At 34.9% G+C, this 20,820-nt stretch overlaps 1 protein-coding gene across 3 annotated transcripts; it reads left to right on the top strand.

The window, feature by feature from the left end:
* The first annotated feature begins 13,096 nt into the window (after positions 1-13,096).
* LOC136203648 (pentatricopeptide repeat-containing protein At1g06710, mitochondrial) lies at positions 13,097-20,380 on the top strand. Of its 3 annotated transcripts, XM_065994850.1 has the most exons (5): positions 13,097-13,456; positions 13,838-16,134; positions 16,911-17,110; positions 18,718-19,024; positions 20,309-20,380. In XM_065994850.1, exons 1-3 carry the CDS (start codon positions 13,147-13,149, stop codon positions 16,953-16,955), a joined length of 2,652 nt encoding a protein of 883 aa, XP_065850922.1. In that variant the 5' UTR covers positions 13,097-13,146; the 3' UTR covers positions 16,956-17,110; positions 18,718-19,024; positions 20,309-20,380. The 3 variants fall into 3 exon arrangements, with proteins under 3 accessions (XP_065850922.1, XP_065850920.1, XP_065850921.1); XM_065994848.1 differs by having other exon boundaries at positions 13,097-16,134; XM_065994849.1 differs by having other exon boundaries at positions 13,097-16,134; positions 20,300-20,380.
* The last annotated feature ends 440 nt before the right edge of the window (positions 20,381-20,820 follow it).

Genomic DNA, 20,820 nt, shown 5'->3' with positions numbered 1-20,820 from the left:
TTAGTTACATCTTAATTATTATATTTTTTTTTAACTTTTCTGCAGCTCGCTATTAAGGGAAACTAAACTATTAATTATTAGTTACACCTGAAAACCGAAAAATCGATTTTTAAAACTAAAACTAAACGTAAAAATAGGCTAACCAAAGCCGATAGATTAGGTTGCGATTTTTATTGCAAAAACCGAAACTGAACCAAAAAATAAACTAATTATGTATTGATACATATAAAATTAGTATAATATCCTTAGTTTATGAGTTTAAGTTCGACCATTCCTTAGTGAGTGATACAAATCGGTTTCGGGACATGTTAGTTTTAATCGTAAACTGATAAAGATATTTCTTCTCAAGCTAAATTTGAAGGAGTTAATCCCGGTTTTATGAACTAAATCTATAGGAATAGTGAAATCCCCATTGTTGAAGGTGAAAACCTTAACAAACTTCATAAGGAAGAAGATATAAATTTGATTGATAAAAAGTTAATTCAATTACAAAGAAAGAGATGTATTTATACCATCTCAAAACCCTAAAACAAATTACATAAAAGGGTAAATCACTTAACTAATTAAAATGATAAAGATAAGGGTAAAACGAGTTGAATATAAAGGGGTGACATGGATGGTAAATAGAGAGTGGCATGAGTTGTAAATAAAGAGTGACAAAATTATAATTAAGGAGGAGGCTGGAGTAAGGAACAAGTTCTTTAAATTGAGTCCACGCGGAGCGTGCCTAATTCCAAGCTCCGCGTGGATTGGTCTCTAGACTTTTCTCCGGATCAATCCTTCATTCACGCGGAGCGTGCTTTCCCTCAAGCGGATCGTGCCCAATCCAAGCGGAGCGTGGATTGGCTGTTGTGTGGCACTGTTTTAGCCTCTTTACTCGCTTGTTGCTCGTGCTTAGTTCTTCCTCTGACTTCCCTCGTCCGGACCCGATCCTCCAAGGAGATGCTCCGCATCAGCAAGACTAAGAGGATTGATTAGCACCAAAAGGGGATGATGGGATTAAACTCAAACAAGTATAATTGCTTGCATAAAATTGAATTAGAACATCAGAACACATTTCATTGGATCGACCTTGCCGCACTTCCTCTAATTGAAAAAATACATGCTAAAAGTTTGTCTTACATAGAATAAGAGTAAAAGTAGAATTAATTAGAATCAAAATATACTTATCGTTCACTTAAACATTAAGAAGGCCTAGTAGGATATTACTTGCTTAAAAATAACTCATATGGATTTGATACCCGATCTTTACCAAATTTATTACTTGATATAACGGGATACATTTGTCCGTAGTTGTGGTTAGGAATCTTTTGAGTGTTTGCTCGAGACTAGATACATAACACATACATTTTATAGCAAACTCATCGACCCTATTACAATTACAATTGAGTTTCAGCCATTCGCCCTTAAGTTTCTTGAAATTTTTGTAACGTGGCGAGAAGCACATATTAGGATCTACAACAAAATTTCGAGCTGTGTCAATTGTCTCCACCGAGTTGTCCTAGGATCCATATCTTCAACATCGTGCTCATTATTGTGTGGGATTTTCTCTTCCCATGTTAAGGAATTAGAGATTTCTTTCGAACCTTGAGGCCGATGGCTAAGGCCTTTTTCTACCGGTTTTGATCACATGCACCTTAATGATCATGTAGTATTTGATCATTCACCATTAAATCTAGACATATTAAAATCTTAGGATGGAAATACAAAACATCCTAAAACTTAGATTTAATAGTTCTATATCTAACAATGAATGATCAAATTCATTTGGTCATTAAGGTACATGTGAACATGACTGCTTTTTCTACGAGTTCGATTCATGTTCATTGTATCAAATGTTTGATCGGATCTAAATTCTTCCATGTTTGACTTCACCTAGTGTTTGGTGACTTATGCTGGGATGAAGCTCCTAAATACACTCTCAAGTTCAGGTCAGTAATAAGTATGAGTGAGAAAATGAAAGCAATTAATCCTATTGAGAGAAAAAGTAATTATTATTCATTTATAAGCTAAAATGGTGTGCAAAATTGTTTTACCCTTGGTCAAGGCCGTTGGGCGATTTGTCAAGGGAAAATTACATAGAAATTCATCTTTTAAAAACTATTTACAATTATGTCAAGTCATAATTTTAGATTATATCAAACTAGTAAAATAAGTACTTTTAATATATTTTAAGAATTAAAATTTATAAATTAGAAGTCTAGAATATATTTACTAGGGTTTATGATTTATGAATTGGAGTCTAGAATTTTTAAATTACGGTATAAAATCATAATATATAGAGAATAATGACATATTAAGAATTAAGTTTGGTAATATGACTTAGTTGTAATTTTGTACTTAATTATGATATTTATGTATTTGACCCTTGTCACAATTGGCCTTCCTTGTACATTGGGCCTTTGGAATCGAAATGGGCCTCCTATTGAGTTTGGTTATAAGGAGCATATAAAAGACATTTCTTGAAGTTGTAGATATCACTCGTGATTGAGGTGTCCGCTATACTTACTTTGTTTTTTATAAAGTAAGCCTTACTTGATGTGTTTTCACCATTGGATTAATTTTAATTTTCTTTTTAACTTGTTTGACTATAGAAAGAATATAGTCAGTCTGCCACAATATTATGCACGGTTAATTAAAAAACAAACTTATGTTAGCTGTTTTTATAGATGGAGTACTATGGTATTATTATTTTTTAAAATAAGGACGGTCAGTTGTTAATGATCTTAAAATGATTTTTTTAAAAAAATTTGATAATATTTTAAAGGCATAATATACATTTGGCCCTTTAAACTAAGGTTTCAAAGTCAATTAAGACCTCAAACTATCAAAATCATCAATGAGGTCTCTGAACTTACCAAAAATCATCAATTGAGTCACCATTCTAAACAAAACTCATTAATTGAGGCCCCATTGAAAATCATTCGGTTGAACAGTTTCAAACCCTCTTCCATAATCTCATTTTGAACCAACACAGAGATTATTACAGTTTATATCAAACAATCACACTTTCTGATTTCAGAATAGGATGCTGGCTCAATTGATGATTTTTGCTCAGTTCAGGTACCTGATTGATGATTTTGATAGTTTATGGTCCTAATTGACTTTGAAACTTTAGTTTGAGGATCCAAATGAGTGCAATGCCTTATGTGCACTGTTTTATAAATGGAGGACTATGATATTTTTTTTTGGTCAAAACGAGGATGTGCTTATCGACATTTGTAAATCGAGGACTTTTGGATTGACATTGCCAATAATTTTTTTTTAAAAAAAAATTGATAATATTTTAAACAATTTTTATTCTTCAACTTTTTTTGTTTTGAGGTCATTTTATGTGTTATTTGGTGAGTAGAGAAAATTAATGTTTAGAGAAAACTCAACAAATGATGATTTTCAAAACTAAAAAATGCGATTACATAGTAAATGCAATACTAAACAACTTTAATTTTAGAAAATTTTCATTTTGAGATTGTTAAAGGCAAAATTTAGCAATATCAACTTAAAAGTCATCGATTTGTGAATATTGACAAACACCATCTTTGTTTTGAAAAAAAAAAAATATCACATGCAAAATAGTATAACACATGGATTTCTTTGGAATTAACCCTATTATGTAATATTATATAATTTATTCAACCTCATAATTTTAAAGTACATACATATGTATGTACTAAAAACACATTAGTGTCAATTGAGCAATATAGAATTCAATTTATTTTTTCTTGATCGTCATCTTTCAGGATCATTCTTTTCTCAAACCATATATCCGACACCATTTTTACAGGCTCAAATCATTACAAGACAATCAACTTCCAAATTTCATTTTAATCTCACGACTTTAAAATATGCTTACCAATATTCGAAACACATTTTATTAATAGAAACCAATCAATCATTCTTAATTTCTCATATAGAATTGAATTTGTTCCTATCCTATTGCTATAATTTCGGATTGTTTCTTACTTAGACCTTTTATATTAATTTTATCTTCAAAATCGATAAAAATTTCTACAATAGACTTGGATCAATACTGGTTCTGTACACTCAAATAATGTCGTGCCAGTTTCACTATTAATGCATCATCATCATGTAAGTAGAGAGAACAATACTAATCCAATCCATAGTCGGACTTTTCAAAATTTTGTTGGGAACTAGTTGATTCAAATTTCAGCCACATATTGATGTGATAATTTTAACTCCGCCTGTGAGGGTCACTTGGTGGCCTTTACAGCCGGTCCCAAACCCGGACAAAGGAGGAGGGTTGCGGTAGGTTTGTGGCGGCCAGCGTAAAACTTAGCCACATCTTATGACATGAACCATGATATAAATATCGTTGGGGCGTTCCCTACTCAGCGACGCGCTGCACTTCCTAGACCCGGGTGTAGTGATAAATGTGCAAGGGTTGCTAGGTCGTCGCCCCGAAGCGGTGCGCCACCCCAGGACCCGGGGGTGGTGTCAAATATGCAAGGGTTGCGGGTAAATAAGCTAGTCCACGGTAATGGTAGGGGTAGGGGTAAGGGCAGTAGGTTACGCTTTGGGACATGGAACATAGGTTCTTTGACAGGAAGATTAGCTGAAATTGTAGATGTTATGAAGAGGAGGAGAATAAATATAATGTGCCTACAAGAAACCAAGTGGGTTGGAGCCAAGGCTAGAGAGATAGCTCATTGGGGTTATAAGCTTTGGTACTCAGGAAAGGATAAGGGTAGAAATGGAGTAGGTATTCTTATTGATAGGGAGTATATTGATGATGTAGTAGTGGTGTCTAGGAAGAGCGATATAATTATGAGTGTTAAGCTAGTGATAGGGGATGAGGTTGTGAATGTCATTAGTGCATATGCGCCACAAATAGGATTAGATGTCTCTATAAGACAAGCTTTTTGGGAGGACTTAGAGGAAGTGGTGCAACATGTTCCTAGGGATGAAAAAATGGTACTAGGGGTGATCTTAATGGACACGTGGGTTCTAGGCGAGATGGGTTTGAGAGTGTTCATGGAGGGTATAGTTTTGGAGATAAGAATGAAGCAGGAAATGATATTTTGGAATTCGCATCAGCCTATGACTTGAGTATCATGAACACATGGTTTATGAAGAGAACATCCCACTTAGTGACTTATCGGAGTGGCGGTAATGAGAGCCAAATTGACTTCTTCTTAGTAAGGAGTGCTTGGAGAAAGAGTTATATTGATTGTAAGGTGATCCCTGGTGAGAGTACGACAACCCAACATAGAGTAGTGGTGCTTGATTTTCGAAGTAGGAAATGTATAAGAAAACAAACACCACAAGTAGAGACTAAGATTAAGTGGTGGAAATTGCAAGGGGAGAATCAACAAAAATTTGTGGATGAGATGACCAAAAAAGATATTTGGACTTGTAATATGGATTTAGATATAGATTCGATATGGACTAAGATGGAGCATAGTATAAGGGAAGTAGTGAAGGAAGTTCTAGGGGAATCTAAAGGTAGCATGCCACCGGGTAAGGACACATCTTGGTGGACAGAAGAACTACGATAAGCAGTAAAGGGTAAGCGAGAATCCTATAAAATATTGGGGAAATGTAGGAGTGACGAGAACTACGAAAAATACAAAGAGGCTAAAAGGGAAGTAAAGAAGGTCATACGAGATGCTAGAGCAAAGGTGAATCGGGATCTGTATACAAGATTGTATACGAAAGAAGGGGAAAGAGACATATATAGAATTGCTCGGATGAGAGATAGGAAGACGCGAGATCTCGGAAAAGTTAAATGTGTGAAGGATGTGGACCAGAAAGTCCTAGTTGGAGATAAGGATATCAAGGAACGATGGAGGTCCTATTTTGATGACTTATTTAATGGAGATCGCAGACAAGATGTTGGAGATATAAGTATCCATCATGATATGATAAATCATGAATGCCTGCGGAGAATTCAAAAGGGTGAAGTCAAAATGGCATTAAGTAAGATGAAGTTGAAGAAAGCAGTAGGACCTGATGGCATCCCTATTGAGATTTGGAGATGTTTGGGAGAAAGAGGAATCGAATGGTTGACGACGTTCTTCAACAAAATTTGGAGAAACAATAAGATGCCATCAGAATGGAGGAAAAGTATCTTAATCCCTTTGTATAAGAACAAAGGCGATGTCCAAGATTGTGCCAACTATCGGGGAATCAAATTAATGAGTCACACTATAAAACTTTGGGAGCGAGTGATCGAACAAAGGCTAAGGAGGACGGTGAAGATCTCAGAAAACCAGTTTGGCTTTATGCCGGGAAGATCAACTATGGAAGCCATCCATCTAATGAGACAATTAATGGAGCACTATCGAAATAAGAAGAAAGACTTGCATATGGTTTTCATTGACTTGGAGAAAGCATATGATAAGGTACCAAGGGAAGTACTTTGGTGGGCCTTGATAAGGAAAAGCATTTCGTGGAAATATATTGACATCATAAAGGACATGTATGAGGGAGCATGCACGAGTGTACGTACTGGTGTTGGGAAGACTGAAGAGTTTCCTATTACGATTGGAGTGCATCAAGGTTCCGCACTAAGCCCATTTCTTTTTGCCATCGTTATGGATGAACTAACAAGTTCACTTCAAGATGGTATACCATGGTGCATGCTGTTTGCAGATGATATTGTGTTGGTTGATGAGACGAAAGAAGGAGTGGAGAGGAAGTTGGAACTATGGAGACAAACTCTAGAATCTAAAGGCTTTAAGTTGAGTCGAAGTAAGACAGAATATTTGGAGTGTAAGTTTAGCAGCCATAGGAGTAGGGAGGCAGGGACAATCACCCTAGATGGGAGAGCTGTTCAGGCCTCGGGTTGCTTCCGGTATTTAGGATCTATTATCCAAACGGATGGAAAAGTAGATGGAGATGTTGCTCATAGGATTAAAGCTGGTTGGTCGAAGTGGAAGAGTGCTACGGGTTTTCTTTGTGACTCCGGCATGCCTAATAGATTGAAGGGAAAATTCTACCGGACGACAATTAGACCAGCATTGTTATATGGTACGGAGTGTTGGGCAGTGAAACACTGCCACCTCCATAAGATGTCGGTGGCGGAGATGCGTATGTTGAGATGAATGTGTGGTCATACGAGAAAGGATCGGGTGAGTAATGAAATAATTAGGACAAAAGTAGGGGTCACATCTATTGAGAATAAAATGAGAGAAAACCGACTAAGGTGGTTTGGCCATGTGAGACGTAGAGCGCTTGATGCGCCGGTTAGGAGAACCGAAGAGTGGCAAAGGGATGTAGTGGTGAGGGGTAGGGGAAGACCTAAGCAAACTTGGAGGAGGGTGATCGGGAGTGATATGAGTTTATTGGGAATTGAGGAAAATATGGTAGTGGATAGGACGGAGTGGAGGGAGCGAATTTGTGTCGCTGACACGACTTGATTTCACGGTTTTATATGATGGTTCATGTTAGCCAACCCCGAATCATTTCGGGACTAAGACTTTGTTGTTGTTGTAGTATTGATGTGATAATTTTATATATAGTGAAATGATATTCTTGGGGTAGACAAAATGTGGAAACATGTAGCATCCCCAATTTTATATATATATATATATATATATATATATATATATATATATATATATATATATATAAACTTATAACTGTACAACGCACCATTGACTACCCAATGATATTAAAATGTCCTTATACACATAAATTATTAGGCTTGAGATATATATAATGCTATTAATTATACAATACATATGATATGATGAAGATCCATTGTTTGGTGCAAAATCTTGAGATTCCTTTGCTTTCAGAAAAAGTCATTGGGCATGATTTTAAAGTTAGTACTAATAATAATAATATATAATAAATATTTGAAGAGCATATAATTGTTATTTTGCCAACATATATATAACATATCTATATGTGTATGTTTCATATGTACATATTAGCTAATGTTGTTAAGGATAACATTTCCTATGAGTGGAAGAGCCACCATCCCAACAAATTTAGTAGTAGAATAAGGGTTGAGGATAGTGATGGGTGCCGGTTTCATGGATTCCTGTAATCGAGTTGAGTCGAGTCGAGTTTTGTCCTACTCGGGCTAAAATGGGCGAGCTCAAGCACGAGCTCAACATTTTGTTCGTGAGCTGCTCATGAGATGTTCGCGAGCTTGTTCATGAGATTTGCTCACGAGCAACTCGTTAAGCCGACCCGAGTCGAGCTTTGTCCTGCTCAGGCTAAAAATTGGCGAGCTCAAGCACGAGCTCAATATTCTGTTCGTGAGCTGCTCATGCGCAGTTCATTAATTCAGTATATGGATTTCGCTTGTGAATAACTCATTAATTATATTGATCTAAAATTTATTTAACACAAAACTACATAGTTTTGAGACATAAAACTAAATTTTACACAAAACTACGTTGTTTTATATTTTTCCCTTCATAGAAATATAATTATTAAAATAATAATCGAATCAAACTTGCTAATGAGCGCGTTCATGAACATTATAATTGAGCTTGTTCATGAGCCTATAATTGAGTCTGTTCACGAGCTTTCTAACCGAGCTTCTTCGTGCTCAAGCTCGACTCGTTTATAAATAGAGCCGAACACGATCAAGTTTTTATCGAGCCGAACACCGAGCCACTCATACATGGCTCGGCTCATTTACAGCCCTAATTCCTAATATTAGTTGTCACGTCTGTGTCTAAATTTCTAAGATTTATATTTTGATATTATTATATATTATAATTATTGGGTGTGTGAAGTTAATTTGGTGCTATGGGAAAAGTTTGGAGTTAATTTGATGGTTTTATGTGTAAATTAAAAGTTAGGATAATTTTTAAAAGATTATAGAAAGATAAAGGATCAAACGTGATATTTGCCAAATTTGAGATTCGCGGTATAGGTGACATACGATCATCATTCTTTCGTTTCCTTTTTCCTTGTCTTTTATATTTATCATCAGTTTTCTCTGAACAGTTTCTCCACCGTTTCTTTGATTTACGGAGATTTGACCGTCCGAATCACTCGAAATTTAAAACATAGCATCCTTATACATAGATCTAAGTCCTAACCAAAGAGTTTTCAAGTTTCGGAAATATTTGAAGGGAAAACGTCTTAGATAGAATTTAGAGGCAATCGATCGGGTGTATTTTCCTCAATTAGTAGCCAAGGTAAGTAACTATCAACTATATTTTGAGTTTTATGTATATAGATATATATATATATAATCAAAAAATTTTCAGAAATTGATATTTTAGGATTATGCAGGAATTTTGTAAAATTGAGGTTTTTCATGATTTTGCTTTTTATTGTGAAATTATGGTTCAAATGAAGCTATTGACTATGTTTCTATGTGAATTTCAGATTTTACTTGATTATGTTGATTTACGACTTAATTTGATTGATTAACTTTGGAATTTTTATTGATTAAGGATTGATATTTTGAATAATTGTGGTTATTTTTACAAAAGAGCTAATTGAAGCCAAATGATTTATGGTTATGAAATAGCTTGGAATTTGATTGTGAAAGAAAATTTGAGCACGTTATGATTTTATGATTTTATATCCATCTAAAGTTATCCGGATCGGTGGTTTTATATTTGAAGACCATGTTCAGTGAGGGACATGACCTGTGTACACAGTCTGAAGACCTATCGGGTATGGCAGTGAAGTGTCGGGTAAGACCATATGGGATAGGTAATGTTAAGAGACGTCTCGACTATATATGTGGTTATGGATTGATACTTAAGGAGATAAACTCGAGGATGGATACAATGTTTTAAGTTCATTTGGATTATGTTTTCGGTTATGATTGATTTTGATATAAGGTTTTACGTTTGATTGATTACGAGTTGGTTTAATAAAACATTTATTTGATTATGAATTGGTTTGATGAAACGTTTATTTGTTTTGATTCGTTTTGATAAAATGCATTATATATATGAACTTAAGTTTTGAGTATATTTTATAAGGTTTTGATTAAATCCCTTTATAAATGTATATATGTAGCTATGTTAAGTAAAGTTGGTTTTTATAGCTGATAGTTTCTTACTGAGATTTTGGTCTCACGTTTTTAAATGTTTTAATGTTTTTAGGTGAGAAAGTACGTGATATAGAGAAGGTTACCGACCGATCAGGCGAGGTTTGGAAGTTGGATGCTTATTGTTAGAATTATGGTTAGAACTTTGGTATTTCAATTGTAATATAATATAGTTGGTAAATATATGTTGAGGTCCTCGAATGACTAATGTAGACGGAATATGAATTATTTTAGAATATACATTGAAGAGGAAGGCCAAAATAAATAAACAAATATGATATTATGATATTTAGATAAATTGAAGACTCCTAAGTATTGATTATGATCTTTCTATTTCATGCCCGATGCCAGTTGAGGTCGTATAGGGTCGGGTGTGACATTAGTCGACTTTAATAGAATTACCCAAAATTTGTATAAAAGAGTATGATACATGGCTAGAATTAAAAAAATTGATGTCGAGTATTTGATGAGAATGACAATACCCCAAGATACCTCTGTTGCCAGTGGTGGAGTTAGGACCGAAACTTCAATGGCTCTGACGACATCTCCTCTTCCTCTCTATTTCAGTCCGAAGGCGGCTTAGTGGTTGAATTTCGGCCAAAATCCCCCAATTGAAAGCCTAACTATTGAGTTGAAGGCTTGAATGAGAAAAATAAACTCTTCATTCGTTCGAATGAAGAATTTCTTTAAAGGAAGGACATAAATTTTCAATCATCCCTTTAACTTTTTTAATTGGGCCTCGTATGAAACGACTTCATTTCGGATGGGAGTCCAAAACACGTTGTTTTGAGCTGGAGCTAGTTAAAAAATTTATAATTCAGAGAAAGAAGATGGGACATTGCCATCTTTTTCCTCGTCCGTCATGACTGGAGGGCTCCCAGTCATGGCGGACAATATTGGAACTAGGGTAGAAGATCCACTCTTTGGGTTTTTTCAGCGGGCCGAAGGGTTGACCGACCTTCCGTGACCTGTCATGACTCCGCCCCTGCATGTTACTTGTCATATAATTTCTTCATTTATGTCTTTTACTCTCTAGAAGTTTGATATATGTTGATAAGAAATAGAGGAAAAAATGAAGAGTATATGTGTTTTCATTCTTACTAATTTAAGTTATTTATTTTTATTTTTTTGAAGCAAAGTTATTTATTTTTAGTATATGTGTTTTCATTCTTACTAATTTAATTTATTTAAAATGTTTAGAATTGTGGTGAAGCTCTTAGCCTAGTGGTTGAGAGCTTACCTATGTCTTGGGAGGTCATGGGTTCGAATCATATCCGGGTCTGGTGGAGATTTTTCTTTCTTCTTTAATGTAAGCGCATTGTGCGCATTTTTTTTAAATAATAATCAGCTCAAACAGCCTTTTAAGTTACATTTGATGAGAGAGAGAGAGCTAAAAATCAGCTCAAACAGCCTTTTAATGGCTCTTGAAATAACTAAGCGCTCTCTCCACCTCTTAGTGTCTCCTTATTTCATTTTTTTATTTATAATTTACTATTGAGGAGTTTCTCTTCTCTCAATATTGATAAATATAATAATACTTATTAATTTTAATGATAAAATAGTAAATAAGGAGTGAATATGAAGAGTATTTTTGGAGATAATATGTATTAGTCAGTCTTAAATCACTAAGGTGACGTTTGGTAAGATGTAATGACCTTCGTAATGGAATGACCATTACATCGAAGGTTCATTACCATGTTTGGTTACATGTTACAATTTCATTGTAATGGAATGAGAAAACCTTGAATTAAATTTTGTTGAAGAAATCTTGTAATCCTCATTACATAGAAAAATGACTTGAATTCTCATTACATTATCATCTAACCTCTCTTTTCTCAAATCTCACCTCTCATTCTTGTCAAAAATGCAAAAAGTAGAAAAACATGAAAATTGAAAACGAGAAAAATGACAAAAAAAAAAAAAGAAAAACCGAAAAAATGCGAAAAATAAAAAACCGGAAAAAGGAGAAAATAGAAAAATGGTGAAAAATGTTGAAAATGGAAATTGAAAGAAACGAGAAAAATGTAAAAAAAATACGAAAAAGCGAAAAACTATATACTAATTTATTGATTTCGGTTAATCTAATTTTGTACTTGATTTTTCACATTTTTCGTTGATTTTAATTATGTAAATAAAATTTTATGATTGCATTTAATTAGGAAAATATAAGTATTGTAATGGTTATTACATTCCATTACAATTGTCAACCAAACATGGTAATAGAATCACTATTCCATTCCATTACATTACAACTTTGATTACATTACGACCTTGATTACATTACATTGCATTACGGCATACCAAACGGACCCTAAGTGTCAATTATTTATATTATTTTTATAGAGCGGACTAAAAGTCTCTTGGAGATGATCTGAAGGCACCCACGAATTAAATGGAACGAAAATAAGATTAAAAAAGTAGACTCCATAAAAAGTAGACTTCATAAAATAATTGAGCCGTGCTTTACCTGCTCATACACAACTTGTTATAAAATTGACGAGCTTGAGCTCCAGCTCAACATCCTAATGAGGTCCTCATGAGCTTTACTCGCGAGCAGCTCATTAATTTTGCTCATGAATTTCGCTCGCGAATAACTAATTAATTATGTCAATTTGGAATTTATTTAACACAAAATTACATAGTTTTGAAACCTGCAAAACTACTTTGTTTTACATTTCCCTATTTATAGAAATACTATTATTAAAAAAATAATCGAACCAAACTTGCTCATGAACATTATATTCGAGTCTGTTCATGAATCTATAATCGAGTCTACTCGCAAGCTTTCGAGCTGAGTTTCGCAGCACTCAAGTTCAGCTCTTTTATAGATCGAATCGAACACAATTGAGTTTTTATTGAATTAAATACCGAACCGCTCATTAGCAGCTCGGATTATTTACAGCCGTAGATCTACTTACACGAATTGTCACCCGAATCGGAAAAATAGTGTTTTTCTTAAAGAGAAAAAAAAAGTGTTAGATTTAGGGATTTTGACTTGTTCGTTATTTAGCTTATTAGCTGGGCTTTTAGATAAAAATAAAGAGCCCACCTTTATAGATAAATCAGAGAGAAAACCCAATTTTGAGCAGCCCATTTTCCCACTTTCCCTAAACCCTCCCGCCTAAACCCTCACCGGAGGACTTCTTCATCCTCCTATGAGCGTAACTCCGATGAGGAGAAGTTTATTAACTACCATTTTCTCTCACCATGTCTCTTCTCTATCATCGATTACATTCAAATCTACATTTCATCCTCGTTTACACAAGTTCCGATTCGAAAATGTTCAATTCATGGTTTCTAGATTCATCTGTACCTCTTCCTCCGATAATATGGAAGGATTGGTGGATCCAAACGACCCTATTTTACTCGGTAATTCTCCGGTTGAGTCTATTTCCAGCGAGGAATTCTCTTTATTGCGCGATTCCTTGTTAAATCCGAATGATGATCTGCAAAAGCTTGATACAGGTAAGTGCTCTAATGATGCTATTTTAATTGCTCGTGCGATTTTGTCTAATAATGAGGGTTTTGGGAAGGAAACGCAGAAATTCCTTAGGCAGTATAGAGAGAAATTGAATGATTCTTTAGTAGTTGAGGTTTTGAATCAAATAAAAAACCCTGAATTGAGTGTTAAATTTTTTATCTGGGCTGGTAGACAAATTGGGTATAGCCATAGCCTGCCTGTGTACAATGCATTGTTGGAGATAATTGAAAGTAGAACTGTTGATAGTAATGATAAAATACCAGAACAGTTTTTGCTTGAAATTAGGGACGATGACAAGGAAGTGCTTGGCAAGTTGCTTAATGTTTTGATTCGTAAGTATTGTAACCATGGTTTGTGGAATGCAGCATTGGAAGAGCTAGGCAGGCTTAAGGATCTCGGTTATAAGCCCTCGAGATCGACTTATAATGCTTTAATTCAAGTGTATTTAAGGGCGGAGCGGTTAGATACTGCTAATTTGGTCCATAGAGAGATGTCCGGATTGGGATATAACATGGACAGGTTTACTTTGGGTTGTTTTGCACATTCACTATGTAAAGCAGGGAATTGGAGGGATGCCTTGACATTAATTGAAAATCAGGAAATTGTGCCTGATACTGTGCTTTATACCAAGATGATATCTGGATTATGTGAAGCTTCACTTTTCGAAGAAGCTATGGATTTTTTGAATAGGATGAGAGCGAGTTCCTGTATCCCTAATGTTTTGACATACAGGATTTTGCTATGTGGATGTTTGAGAAAGAGAGAGCTTGGTAGGTGTAAAAGAATACTAAGTATGATGATTGCAGAAGGTTGTTATCCAAGTCCTAAAATATTTAATTCTCTTGTTCATGCATATTGCAGATCAGGAGATTACTCCTATGCATATAAGTTGCTCAATAGAATGGTAAACTGTGGATGCCAACCGGGTTATGTGGTTTATAATATATTGATTGGTGGTATTTGTGGCAATGCGGAGTTGCCAAGTATGGATGTGTTTGAGTTGGCTGAGAAAGCCTACAGTGAAATGCTCGAAGTTGGGGTTGTTCTGAACAAGGTCAATGTTGACAATTTTACACGTTGCCTTTGTAGTATTGGAAAATTTGAGAAGGCATATAATGTTATTCGTGAAATGATGAGTAAGGGCTTTATACCTGATACTAGCACATACTCTAAAGTCATTGGTTATTTGTGTGATGCTTCCAAAGTAGACAGAGCTTTTCAGTTGTTCCAAGAAATGAAAAGGAATGATATTACTCCTGATGTTTATACATACACAATGTTACTTGATAGTTTTTGTAAAGTTGGTTTAATAGAACAAGCTCGCAACTGGTTTGATGAGATGCAAAGTAATGGTTGTGCCCCAAATGTGGTGACATATACTGCTCTTATACATGCATATTTGAAAGCGAGAAAGTTGTCGAATGCAAATGAAATTTTTGAGATGATGTTGTCCAAAGGTTGTGTTCCTAATATAGTCACATATACAGCTTTAATTGATGGTCATTGTAAAGCTGGAGATATTGATAAAGCATCCCATATTTATGCAAGAATGAAGAATGATAATGTGAAAATTCCTGATGTAGACATGTATTTCAAGGTTGTTGATAATGAATCCAAAGATCCTAATGTTTTTACTTATGGAGCTTTGATAGATGGTTTGTGCAAAGCCCATAAAATTAACGAAGCACGAGACTTGCTAGAAGCTATGATCAACGAAGGTTGCGAGCCAAATCAGGTGATATATGATGCTCTTATAGATGGATTTTGTAAGGCTGGAAAACTAGATGAGGCACAAGAGGTGTTTACGAAGATGTTGTACCGTGGCTATGCTCCAAATGTGTTTACTTACAGCTCCTTAATTGACAGATTGTTTAAGGATAAAAGGTTGGATCTTGCATTGAAAATCTTGTCCAAAATGCTTGAAAATTCATGTGCTCCCAACGTGGTTACTTACACTGAGATGGTAGATGGGCTGTGTAAAGTAGGGAAGACCGATGAAGCCTATAAACTTATGCTTATGATGGATGAAAAAGGTTGTAAGCCAAATGTGGTGACTTATACTGCAATGATCGACGGCTTTGGGAAATCAGGAAGGGTTGACAGATGCCTAGAGCTGTTGCAGCAAATGGGTTCCAGGGGTTGTGCTCCAAATTTTATAACCTATAGGGTTTTAATTAGCCACTGTTGTGCTGCTGGTCTTTTGGACGAGGCTTATAAACTTTTAGAAGAGATGAAGCAGACATACTGGCCAAAGCATGCAGCAGGCTATTATAAGGTGGTTGAAGGTTTCAGCCGTGAATTCGTAGCTTCTCTTGGTCTTTTAGTTGAGATGAGTGAGAATGATTCACTCCCAATTTTCCCAGTTTATAAACTTCTGATTGATAATTTTATCAAGGCCGGACAATTGGAGAAGGCCTTGGAGTTGTATGAAGAACTCCCATCATTCTCAACATTTTCAGTAGCCTACAAGAATACTTGTAGTTCATTGATTGAGAGCCTTACTCTTGCTTGCAAGGTTGAAAAGGCTTTTAAGTTGTATGCAGACATGATTAGGAGAGGATGTGTTCCAGAGATAAACGTATTATTTTACCTCATCAAGGGGCTTCTTAGAGTTGGCAAGTGGGAAGAAGCATTTCAACTGTGTGATAGCATCTGCCAGATGGTTTGTTTCTCTTGCTTTTCTTTCTTAAGTAAAGTTTTTGCTTTCATAAACATGGATATGTGTATCTGATGGATGTTTGCATCTATATATGGTTTTGTGTCTGTCTATCCACAGACACACATGAAGATATATACTTAGAGATTGATGTTGTGCTTCTGATCATGTTCTAGTATTCTTTCCCATCACCTATTATCAGTGTTTAGCAGATAAGCACATAAATGGCACTGTCTTCAACAATTTTGGAGATGTCCATTAGTCCCCTGAACTTACTTAAAGTGACCTATTGATTCCTTGAACTTGCTCAAAGTGATCTATTGGCACCCTGTACATGCTCAAAGTGTCTTATTGGCCCCTAAACTTGCTTAAAGTGATACACGCTTCAATTTGTTTAGATCTCCACTTTGCTCTGCCACGTAGGATTTATGGGATTAATTAAGTCACTTTAAGCAAGTTTAGGGGCTGATGAGACGTCTCCAAAATTCAGGGCCAGTCAGATTATTTGACCAAGTATGGGGGTCCCTAATGTATTAAAGCCTTTATATTACATAGCAAAGCAGTAGACTATGGAAGTGCAACTGAATATTATAAAAAGACAATAATTTGGAGATGTCATTTAAAAATATTAGTGACGGTTGATTGCTTCACTGAATGGTCTGAAAGATGTCGTTTCAAGATAACTGCTTAAAGTTTAAGTTGTACCTAGTATTCATCTTCTCTTTGTTAAAGCATCTACAATGTGAAATAACTTATTTAATGAAATATGTTGACTTCTACAGAATATCCTCTGGGTCGAAGAAGGCGATTCGGCTGAAGGACTCTAGTTTTTTTCACATATCTACGTTTTGAGTACCGAACTCCGTTGAAAAAAGAATTCCTGTCAGGCATGGCTCTCTTTCGAACTTGATTTGCAATGTTACTCAGTCTGATGTCAAGCTTTGGCTACAGGAACATGACACATCCTTGTTTTTTGAAATTGGTAAGTGATTTATAGAATTGGCAAAAAGCATCCTGAGGCCTCTCATTATTATGATTTTGATGGATTGAAGCCCTGATTTTTCATTTCAACACGTTAGGTCCCTGATTTTTTATTATTCGGTCACATTAAGCCTTTAATGACAAGATAAGTCGGCTTTGAACATAAAAACTCGGTTAAAAGAGCATTATTCATTTCATCTTCATTTGAAATTTGCATTTTTAACGGTTCGAAAGTATTTTTTTATGCGTGATATGACTACAGAGAAACCGTAAAAATCTTATTTCAAACAGTAAAAAATAAATTTCAGATACAGATGAAATGAACAACGCTCTTTTAACTGAACTAGACATTAACAGTTAACTAATTTGGCAAGCAAGAGCTTAATGTGACTGAAAAATAAATGATCACGGGTTTAATGCCTTGAAATAAAAGATAAGAAGTTCGATCCACCAAAATCGGAATGATCAGGGCCTCAACATGCTTTTTTACAATAGAAAGCAAAGCATATGATTTGATTTGTGATTTTATGATTCTGATAAATATGTACATATATAAAAGGAATTCTATATGTTGTTAGAACTTAGAACGGGATTGTATATTTCGAAGATTGTTGGTTATCAAAATGATGCTAATTTGTTGCCTTCTATTTGTTATAGAGTGTGGTTGAAAATTGTTAGATGCTGAGACTTTATGGCTGTTAATCTTTTTTGCAAAGCCTAGTTTATTTTTAGGAAAACTCATATTTAAGTCCCTGATCAATTAACGTTTTTCTGATTAAGCTCCTGATCTTTTAAATGGAAATATTAAGCCATTGATCAATTATTTTTAACACATTAAATCCCTGATTTTATAAATGGATACATTAAGCGCTTGATTAATTATTTTTTTAACACATTAAGCCTGTCTTGGACGGCCCAGTTATGTGTGGTTCAAAATATGTTTAGTGCGTGTGAAATTGCCAGCATGTCACTGTTTTAACACGTCGCTTGATAGATTTTTTGTTTTACAACATACCATGTCAACTCCAAAACTTATTTTACTTTAACCCTAAAGTAAAACGATCGAACTCATTTAGTTTGACTGTTTTACTTTAGAGGACTAATGACATGCTGGTAATTCCACGCACACTAAACGGAGTTGAACTAGGCCGCCCAAGAGAGGCTTAATGTGTTAAAAAACAATTGATCAAAGGTTTAATGTATCCATTTTAAAGATCATGGGTTTAATGTGTTAAAAATAATTGATCAAGAACTTAATGTATCCAATTAAAAGATTAGAGACTTAATGCATGTTTTGCGTCACGTCTCCGTAATTTTAAAAAATTGGAAACTCGTTTCTTAGAATTTGAAAACTCGTTTTCTAGGATGTAATGTGTTTTCGGAAGTAGATAAATGCTAATCACAGGATCATAAAATTTCTAATATTTTCTCTTTTCCCTCTATCATGTGACTTACATATATATATAACATTAAATATGATGCGTTCTTATAATTTTCAAAATTTGTAGATATACTCTTGTTTTTATTATTTACACGCCTTCTCTGTATTTCCATTTCTCGGTGTCTGTTTCAGTTTCTATATCTGTTTCCGTTTCGTGTAACACACAGGATGCCATAGCTCTTAGAGCTTCAAGTGTATCAGGAGCATCATCTGCATTGGATTTGATGAAAAGAAAGTTGCAGGAATCAGGAACTCCAATCACTTCTTCACCTGCCACAGTTTTCACTAGGAACATCTCAATGATATCAACTGGCTTTTTGGAGTTCTCGAGGTTACAGCAAAGGGGTTGGAAAGTGAGAAGAGCAAAGAAAAGCCAAAGAATACAATGGAGATGGTGATGTATGCGACTCATCTTCAGATTCAGAAGATGAAGACAATGGACCTACCAAAGATGAGTGTATTATCCAATTTAAGGTATCTTTATGACATCTATCCGAAAATTTTCTTCTCTTATTACTTTCCGAGAGTTTCTGGATATTACACTTGTCAGTCTTATTTAAAAACAAATTATAGAGTCCCTAATTTTTTCAAAATCCACTACTTAGTTCATCCATTCAAAATTCGGTTAGTCAAAGGTTAAATTTATATCAAGCTTATCGAACATTATGAAATATTAAAATAACTTGTGATAGATGAGATATTTGCCAACAGTAGTTGATTTTGAAAAAACCAGGGACCCTATAATGTATTTTTTTTTAAATGAACAGACTGACTAGTGTAATATGCAGAAACTTAGGGATCAATAAATTATTTACCCTAAATTTCTAGGGTTATGCTAATGGATACATATTGATATAGAATGGCTTAAGCAAAGACAAAGATTTAGTTGAATAAAGGCTTGCATTCTGGTTAGTATATTGGAACAAGTTCTTGCTAGTCAAGAGAGGGAAAAACACAATCTAATGAAATATTTTAGGGATAAGGTACCAAAATGGCCTCAAGATTTTTTGGAGAAGCGCCAATTTAGCCCCTAGCGTACAAAATAGCATCATTTTAGCCTCAATGTTTATGAAGTGGTACCAATTTCGCCTTAGGTAATGGAACTTGGGGCTAAATTGGTACCATTTTACAAACATTGAGGCGTTAAGTTCCGTTACTCAGGGATAAATTGGTACCATTTCATAAACGTTTAGTTTAAAATGGTACTATTTTGTACGTTTGGTTAAATTGACACTTCTTCAAAAATCTTGAGAACCATTTTGGTAGCTTATCTCAATATTTTAACTTCTACAGCTTGAAGAAAATTGGAACTTATTTATTTCCCATTGCAAATTTTCTTGGGTATATCAACCCATGGCCCATGAACTATAGTACTACTAACATTAGTTCCTAAACTTCATTGCTTGACAAAAATCTTTGAACTTTACATTTCAAATCAAATAAAATCCTTTAAAGAAATTTACGAAATGATGACCTAGAAAAATGTATTTAACCACTATTTATGGTGACATGGATAGAAAAGAGTCATGATGTAGTCAAACTTCTTTAGCTCATTATTTCGTTAAATTTTGAATGGATTTTCTGATTTGAACTTTAATGTTAATGTTAAGGTTCAAGGATTTTTATGTAATGAAATGAAGTTTAAAGGCTATAATGTTAGTAACAGTATAATTCGGGCCATTTTCTTCCTCACTACAGCTAATCTGCCTTTTAAGAAATATTGGTTTCTGTATTTTTTATTGTCTCTAGATTCTGCAGGACCATGGAGTAGCACCATTCTCAAAATGGGAGAAGGAGCTGCCGAAGATACTGTTTGATCCTCGCTTCAAGGTTTGTTGAGTCTAAATACTTTTTAATCTAGGATTTAGTGAGAGACGAATAAAGTTATGGGTGCTTTCTGGTAATTTATGGTTGCTGAATTGATATTTTTTTAGCTTCTTTTACAGAAAAGAGTTAAAGCTCGGTACATAGCTTTCATGGAGTTTTCGGGTGATCAGCAGCGGGTACTCAAGCCCACTCGACCTCCCTTGGATCCGTCACTACCTTATGGGTTCAGGGTATGGAGCTCTTAGTTACTCTTTTGACTCTCTGTTCTTAAACAGTGTCTTTCTCTGAGTTTTTTAGGGTGGGTCGGGTTATTTGAGGATCCCCGTACATTTGCGATACGTGTCGCAAAAAGATGTACTTACCCTTTCTGTGGGTGTTGATATTCCATAAGATCCATACTTGACTAATTTTAAAACATTAGAGATGACAATTCTGTATACGAT

Source organism: Euphorbia lathyris, chromosome 8, assembly GCF_963576675.1.
Source record: "Euphorbia lathyris chromosome 8, ddEupLath1.1, whole genome shotgun sequence".
Taxonomy (NCBI): Eukaryota; Viridiplantae; Streptophyta; class Magnoliopsida; order Malpighiales; family Euphorbiaceae; genus Euphorbia; species Euphorbia lathyris.
The sequence above is the reverse complement of the archived record's forward strand: the minus strand, read 5'-3'. Positions and strand labels throughout refer to the sequence as shown.